This window comes from Lutra lutra, chromosome 9, assembly GCF_902655055.1.
Source record: "Lutra lutra chromosome 9, mLutLut1.2, whole genome shotgun sequence".
Lineage (NCBI taxonomy): Eukaryota > Metazoa > Chordata > Mammalia > Carnivora > Mustelidae > Lutra > Lutra lutra.
In genome coordinates, this window is record NC_062286.1 from 95,373,708 (window position 1) to 95,382,086 (window position 8,379).

The 8,379-nt window shown below is 51.7% G+C and overlaps 1 protein-coding gene across 1 annotated transcript; it reads left to right on the forward strand.

The window, feature by feature from the left end:
* Window positions 1-891: 891 nt before the first annotated feature.
* Window positions 892-4,719, forward strand: THBD (thrombomodulin). The gene has a single exon (XM_047746370.1). It carries the CDS (start codon window positions 1,019-1,021, stop codon window positions 2,894-2,896), a length of 1,878 nt encoding a protein of 625 aa, XP_047602326.1. The 5' UTR covers window positions 892-1,018; the 3' UTR covers window positions 2,897-4,719.
* Window positions 4,720-8,379: the final 3,660 nt, after the last annotated feature.

Consider the following 8,379-nt stretch of genomic DNA (forward strand, 5'->3'; position numbering starts at 1 on the left):
ACAGATTCCCATCTCCTCGTCGCAGCTGTCCCCACCCTGTCCGTCCGGAGGACCGCCCTTCTGCAACGCGAGTGGCATTACGTTGCACCTTTATATCACTCTGATCTCTCAGCCAAATGCAAAATTCCTTAACCGTCCCAAGCCAGATTCGCTTGGAGCCCGCGAAGGCTCCCGTGCGCCCCTTTTGGGGTGTGAGATGGCCTATCCCTCTGTGAAGCTGGATAAAAACAGACCGAACAGGCTAGCGCGCTCCCCAACACGCCCGCTCCTACAGGGCTCTGCAAGAATTCGCCTCATGCTCAGGGACCCGTGGGTCCCTGATTGTGAGCGGAGCGCGCCAGTGTTAGGCCAGTTCTTCCTCCTTCCCCCATCATCGCGCCAGCCACACCCTTTGTCCTCTGCCCCGAACGCACCCGTGTCTCCTGCTTTAGGCGCCAGGGCTCGGGGCGGGGTCCAGTTCCTTCACCGCCACCGCTTCTTTGAGGGAAGCCCACGCCCTTGGCACCCCCTCCCCAAATCTTCTTCTTGTCGGGCACCTCCCGCTAGAGCCGGACCGGTCGTGGGCACTACCTCCCCGCAGCTCATTCAAAGCCCTCCTCTCTGGTCTCCACTTCACAGAGTTCCGCAATCCAGACTTCCCTTGAAATTGGTGGTAACATCCTTTTATAAGAAAAAGAAAGAGGACCGAGAGATTAAGAGGGGCTGCGTATTAAGCCCCCTTTACGACCGCGAGCCTGAGGGCCCTAGTGGCGGGGGAGGACATTGTCTTGCTGACAGAGGTGCTGTCTTCCCGCGGCGCCTGCGCCTGGCGGTCCCGCCTGGGGACCTCCCAGCGCCCCGGCCGGGTTTACTCATCCCGGCGAGGTGATCCCAGGCGCGAGGGCGGGCACAAGGCGTCCGGAGAACCCAGTAATCCGAGAATGCAGCATCAGCCCTTCCCACCAGGCACTTCCTTCCTTTTCCCGAACGTCCAGGAGGGAGGGCCGCGCACTTATAAACCCCCGCCCGGCCCGCCGGCATGTCAGAGGCTGCTTCGCCAGCGCTGCGCGCCGCGGCTGGACACGTCTGGGCTGGGACCAACGCAAGCGGCTATTGCCGGCGGCGCCCTGCGCTTCTCAGTCCCCTCCGAGCTCGGGCCCTGTCGTGGCGTTTGCCCTCTCCTCCGCGCCTGCCATCGGCGTGCTGGGACAGCATGCTCCGGGTCCTGCTCCTCGGTGTGCTGGCCCCCGCCGGTCTGGGGCTCCCCACGTCCCCAGAGCCTCAGCCACGCGGCAGCCAGTGCGTCGAGCACGACTGCTTCGAGCTTTTCCGGGGCCCCGCGACTTTCTTCGCCGCCAGCCAGGCCTGCGAAGGGTTGGGGGGCCACCTGATGACTGTGCGCTCCTCAGTGGCGGCTGATGTCATCTCCTTGCTACTGAGCGGCGACAGCGGCGACAGCCCGCGCCTCTGGATCGGCCTGCAGCTCCAGCCCGGTTGCAGCGACCCAGGGCAACTCGGGCCCTTGCGCGGCTTCCAGTGGGTTACCGGCGACAACCGCACCAGCTACAGCAGGTGGGCGCGGTTCCACGTTGACCCAGTGCCTCTCTGCGGCCCCCTGTGCGTCGCAGTCTCGGAAGCTGGGGCCCTAGCACCCGGCGAGCCAGCCTGGGAGGAGCAGCAGTGCACTGCAGAAGCTGATGGTTTCCTCTGCGAGTTCCACTTTGCAGCCTCCTGCAGGCCCCTGCTTGTGGACTCTGGCGCCGTGGCGGCCGCCGGTGTAACGATCACCTATACCACCCCGTTCGGGGCCACTAGCGCGGACTTCCAGGCGCTACCCGCGGGTAGCTCTGCCTCTATAGCGCCATTCGGAGTGGAGCTGGAGTGCGCGGCGCTGCCAGGAGAGGCCGAGGCGCGCTGGGGCCGGGATGACCAGGGCGCCTGGGACTGCAGCGTCGAGAAAGGCGGCTGCCAGCACACTTGCAACAGGAGCGCTGAGACGTCGAACTGCTTCTGCCCGGCTGACGCCTACCTAGAGGCTGACGGGCGCTCCTGCGCCGCACAAGCGGATCACCCTTGCCATAAACTCTGCGAGCACTATTGCATTACCAACAGCTACGTGCCCGGCTCTTACTCATGCATGTGCGAGACCGGCTACCGGCTGGCTGCCGACAAGCACGGGTGCGAGGACGTGGACGATTGTATCCAGGTGCCCAGTCCGTGCCCGCAGCGATGCGTTAATACGCGGGGCGCCTTCGAATGCCAATGCAATCCTGGCTTCGAGCTGGTGAACAACGACTGCGTGGAGTCAGTGGACCCGTGCTTAGGGAGTAAGTGCGAGTACCAGTGCCAGCCTGTGGGCCAGACAGACTATCGCTGCATCTGCGCTGAGGGCTTTGCACCCAGCCCTCACGACCCACACAGGTGCCTAATGTTCTGTAACCAGACTGCATGCCCAGCAGATTGCGATCCCAACAGCCCAACTTCCTGCCAGTGCCCTGAAGGCTACATCCTGGACGACGGTTTCATGTGCACAGACATCGATGAGTGCGAAAATGGAGACTGCCCCGGGGCCTGCCGCAACCTACCAGGCACCTACGAGTGCGTCTGTGGGCCTGACTGTGACCCCACCAAGGTGAACACTGATGGTGACGGTGACGGCGGTTCTGGGGAGCCCCCGGTCAGCCCGACTCCCGGCGCCACCTTGAGCCCCTCACCTGTAGGTCCCTTGCATTCTGGAGTGCTCATCGGCATCTCCATCGCCAGCCTGTCTCTGGTGGTGGCGCTTTTGGCGCTCCTGTGCCACCTGCGCAAGAAGCAAGGTGCCACGAGGGCGGAGCTGGAGTACAAGTGTGGTTCCCCGGCCAAAGAGGTGGTGCTCCAGCAAGTTCGAACCGAGCAGATGCCTCAGAAACTCTGAGAGGCCTCTTTCCTGTCCCCTGCTGTGGGGTGGGCCTTCCCTCCCTCCTGTGTCTCTCCCCCTCCCCCCGCCTTACTCCCTGGGCACCTAATCCAAAGCACTTTAGCTGGCATCAGAACTGGAGAAGATTCTACCCCCTTCTTTTGCTGATTCCACACTTGGCTGGGGAGCGGGGGTTGGAAGGAGTATGTGCCCCAGCCACTTCCGTCACACGACTAGGCATAGATGGCAATTTATAGCGAAGATGCAGCCTGCAGAGTGTCCCAGGACCTCGCCAAGGGGCACAGGAGCGGGGAGCCTCCTTGGCTGGCAGCCTTTGGGTCAGACTTGCAATCCCGTGGACTAGTGAGTGTAATCAAGGTGTGGATAATGACCAAGATATTTATTTTTTTTAAGTATTTAGTATGATTTTTTTCCTTTGTGTTTCCTTCCCCACCCCCACCCACTTTGTATCCCTCCCTTCTTCCCTCCCTTCTTCACTTCCCCTTCCCTATCTGTATATTTATATATTTCTACTCTTCAGGTGGGAGTTAAACCATCTTGGTGGTGTTCCCAGCACTCTCACATTGCTGAAGCCAAGCCCCCCCCCCCCCCATTCCCTTTGTTATTCCTCCCAATTTTCCCCTCCCTGGAGTTCAGCCAGCCTACCCAGAGTCTCCCTACCTGGTCACCCTCCTTCTGTCTTTCCATGTCTACCTTGGCAAAATGTCTGTATGAAGCAGAATCAAAAACACTACAGTCAAGGTTGGTTGGAATTTATTTGCTCTTGAACCAGGCTTGCCAATTTATCCCGAAATTTCAGGCTTCCAGAGTAATATCATTTTAACAAAAGTTAAGATGGGAGGGCATTCATTGAACTAATGTTACCAGACTGTCACAGAAATTCAACCCAAGAAGTTTTTTTATTTTTATTTTTTAAACAATGAGCCTGGGTTTTATTGCTGTCATTTTCGTTTGAACTGAAAGATCTTTATTGTTGTTAAGCTTCTTATGCCAGTTTTTTTCCCACTATTATAACTGTGGCTGTTGTTATTACTGGTTATTTTTGACAATGTTGAAAATGTTCTCATCATTGCTCTGGATTAAGAGGGGAATGAATTTCTTCCCAGGAGAGAGTTTAAGAAAGTTCTAAGCTGCACAATTCATGCGTTATCATTTTGAATCTTACTCTTTTTGTAATGTGTGCTCCAAAACAAAAGGAATTTGGGAATTCGGGGATGAAGCCTGGAGGTTGCCCAATTAGGGCCTCACCTTGATCAGGCCCTCGGGAATTTCTCCCATTTTAAAGGGGCCTTCTAACCTTGGCCACTTAGAACAGGATCCCTGGACAAGAAGGGAGAGCTGCTCCTGGCGGCTGGCTAGAAATGCAGAAGCTCCAGCTGCACAGGAATCCATATTTTAACAAGATCTGCAGGGGTCTACCCATTATAGCTTGAGAAGAACTGTTTCAGACAGTTTCCAAATTTCTGGAATACATTAAATATAGATCAGTAATAAGCAACAGGCCAAGTCCGGGCCTATATTCTCAAGAAACTGAGGAATTTTCAATTTATAGATTTGCTTTCTGATAGAAAAGACTAGGTACACACCTTTAGACATTGCTACATAGGGTTGTTGGTTCAACTAAGCTAGGAAAGAATTGTGTTTCACTGTATGGGAAAAATGTATCATTCAAGTGTATCTTTTGTAAAACAAAAGTTTTCCTCTATTTTGTAAACTCAGCACATTTGTACATAGTTATTTATTTATTGGAGATAAACTAGAACACAGGCAAAACTCTTGCTTATGACATCACATGTAGAAAATAAACAAATAACAAAGTGCTCTTGAGTTTTGTGTCTGTTCACCTACCCTTCCCCAACCCCCTCATTTTATGTCATTAAACAGGGCTCACAAAAAAATGAAATGCTGGAAGGAACCTGGAAAGGCAGCTCCACACCCCATCACTAACTCCATCTGCTTAGGGCACCGTCTCTGACTTTCAAAGATCTTTCCAGAGAAGATTGTTTTCACTGTAGAAGGACTTCATGTTATGTCTGTGTGCACAAATATTTATGTTTCCTTCTGTAACCATAACAACTTCATACATAGGACTTGTGTCTATGTGTTTTGAAACACATTATAGGATTATTTGTTGGGGTGAGTTAAAGAAAGAGTTCTTGGGGGCATTTCTAGAATCCCAGCTGTGTGTCCTTCCTGTGAATGGTTTGGCATTATCTACCCTCTGAGATATACAAATACAACAGTCACGAGGGGTCTCAGTCTGTGGCTCGAATTCAAAGAATCATTTCCACATACCAAGGTCTCATGCAGTATTAAATCATTCTTTTTTCTGTTGGAGATTAGAAATACTGTGTTTTGTAAGACACATATTTCCTGGGGCCCTTTTCCTCGGAGTGTGGCACAGCCTGAATTTTATATACAGTGCTCTGAAAACTTTCATAAAGCAGAAGTTGGAAGACAACTGAGTTTGATCAAATAGTCAAACATTTATTATACATCTGGATAATGCTGAATTTCTTTTAACTCTGCTTACTGTTGCAAAGATGCAGCTGGAGATTCTGTATCCATCCTGGATGAAGCTGACAGCCTTGAGGTGTGTGGGGGTGTGGCCACTATGCATAGCACATAGGATCTCCCAGGATCCTAAGTTGAGCAACGTTGCCTTTAGGAGTTTGGCAGACTAGCAGAAAGCCAAAGTCAGTAGTAGGTACATGTGAAGGAAAAAGTTGATATGTGTCAACAAAGCAGGCACACATGGGGGTCTAGAGGAGAGAGCAGTAGCTTATAGATTTGTCCTTGCTACTGGACTTCATTTTTCTTTTCTTTTCTTTTTTAAAAAAATATTTTATTTATTTCTTTGACACAGAGAGAGAAAGAGAGAGACAGCGAAAGAGGGAACACAAGCAGGGGGAGTGGGAGAGGGAGAAGCAGGCTTCCTGCTGAGTAGGGACTCGATTCCAGGACCCCAGGATCAGGACTCAAGCCGAAGGCAGACACTTAATGACTGAGCCACCCAGGCGCCCTGGACTTCATTTTTCAAAAGTATCTGCTTCCAAGTAGCTTATGAATGACTAACTAGGGCTCATTGCTTTAGGGTTTCTCTAAAATCCAAAGGAGGGGAATTTTCTTAAGGGATATAAGAAGACCAAAACACACTTTTAAGATTCAGAGTTGAAAACCCTTACTGGGTCATCTTGGACCCCAGGGCACTGGTGGGAGGCGGGAGCCCAGTCCCTCCACACCCTCCTCATTCCCTGTCTTGTGGGAAGTTAGACATCCCTGCTTATAGGCCTCCTCTAAACTTGGGATTCTCAAAACAACTGGGAAACCACAGTCCCACTCTGAGAAAGATGCCAGGATCACATAAACAAATCAGTCGGCTATAGGAACGGTCGCCCAGAATTTAGAATCAGAGTAAACCTTATGAAACAGGGGCTGTGGGTCAATTTGTATGGTCTCCTTTTCTGTTCACATTATGGGATATCCAGGTCTGAGGGAGAATTCCAAATCTCAGTACGTGGTACGTGTTTGCTGATGACAATCCACAGCTTGCAGAGCCTGGGGAAGAAGGTCAAGCTCATACTTGTGGTTAAGTCAGAACTTGATTTTGTGAGCTAAATGGCATCTGTCCCCTCCTCAGATCTAGCTCCTTTTGTTGGACTAGTTCGGCAAATATTTATTGAACATGTACTCTGTGCCTGGTTTAGTGATAGGCATGGTAGCAACCCTCTACCTTGAGAAGCTTACACTCTGGTGGGGGAGACAGATATAAAACAAATAAATGCCCCCAAACTGTATTGAACGTAGACACAGCAGTAGGAGCTGGGGAGGAGAAGCTCAGCACAATGGGTCAGTGGAATTTAGGTTGCAGGAGTTAAGAAGGTGTCTCTGATGAGCTGACCCTTAACACTAGACAAGGAGGGACAAGGGTTAATCAAATGCGGAGTGAAGAAGAAAGCAGTCTGGGTAAAGGAACAGCATGTGCAAAGGCCCTATGCAGGAAAGAGTCTTGGCAGAGGGCATGAAGCATGGTGAACAAGGGGAAGGTGGCCAAGATGGAGCTGGAGAGGTAGCATGGAGAGGTAAGAGTGGAAGGGAGAGGGTACTCCAGGTTAGCTTATCAAGGGTGAATTCTATCACAGAAGCAAGCGTGCCAGTCAAAGAGTTTTAACAAGAGCACACTGGTGTTCAATTTCTGTACTGAAATTGCTTGAGAAGGTAACAGCCACTTCTAGGCTTATTCACATGTCCCCATGGGAAGACACCTGGATGGTTTCCCTTGTAAGCATCCAGCAGGACTAACAAGGGGTTTGGGTGTCATATACACCTGGATTTGAATCCCAGCCTGACACCGGGTGGTCACATAACCATGGGTACCATGCAGTTCCTGTAAGGCTATAAAGTGGGGTGCTGGCAAGTGCCACCCCAGAGGGTTTCCATGAGCATTAGATGAGGTGAGTTAGCACAGGCTTGGGCACACAGCAGATACCCAATAAATGTTAGCAAATGTGTCATAAGTAAATGGATGCATCTGTGGATAAAAACAAATGATTAAGTTGCGATCTCAGTTGTCTTGAGAACAAATCCGAGATGTATGGGAAGTAGAAAGTATTCTTTGCAGACAAGGTACAGTCACTTGGAAGAGATGCTGTCCACCCTTGAGGGAGCATTCTGGTGGGATCTGGGGGATCCTTAAGGAGGGAGATGTTTGAACAGGGTGAGAAGCAGCTCCAGGGAGCCGTAAAATCCTGTAACCAAGTTCTCTTCTCCCTGCTCATAAAGCCCATCAAAGCATAGGGCTGCAGAGATACCCTCCAGTGTGCTCCTGGGTAGGCCACAGAGAAGGAGAGAATAAACCCCAAAGTACCCTGCTTGCTTTCTCAGGACCCAAAAGAGAAAGAAAAAACTGGCTCCATCCCAGGCAGTCCCTGGGGCCGTGGGAAAGGCAGCACTACCCACACCGTCACCCTAACTTCCCCAAGGGGCCCTCAAGTGTAGCAACACCAAAGAGGAACTGGCAGAAGAGAAAGGAATCATCAGTTGAAAACGATTAGCGGCCCCAGCTGCCCACACTCTTGACGGGTGACTTTGGGCAAATCTCTAAGCTTTGTCAACCATCTGCCTCACTGGGGCAGTGCAAGGGGGCTGGTGGGGGTGGACACCTAAATGCCCCCAGAGGAGTCACAGACTCTGCTGTGACTGAGTTTCCTGGCCCTGCCACACATGGGCACACCCCCCAAAACAGGGTCAGCTGCCACCTGTGTCTCAGGAAAGGCAGCATCGTCTCTTAAAGGGTGGGGACTTGGGGACCTCTCCATCAGAAAAATATATGCACATTTGCTCATCTTCCTCTTTCTTTGTGGGGAGAAAGGAGACCTAAGCTCCTAAGGATCTAAGTGGTGTTTGATCACTGATTAGGGGCCTAAAGAATAAAATCTGTGAGCCTGGAAAGTTCTGGCCATTAGGACCATGAGTGCCAG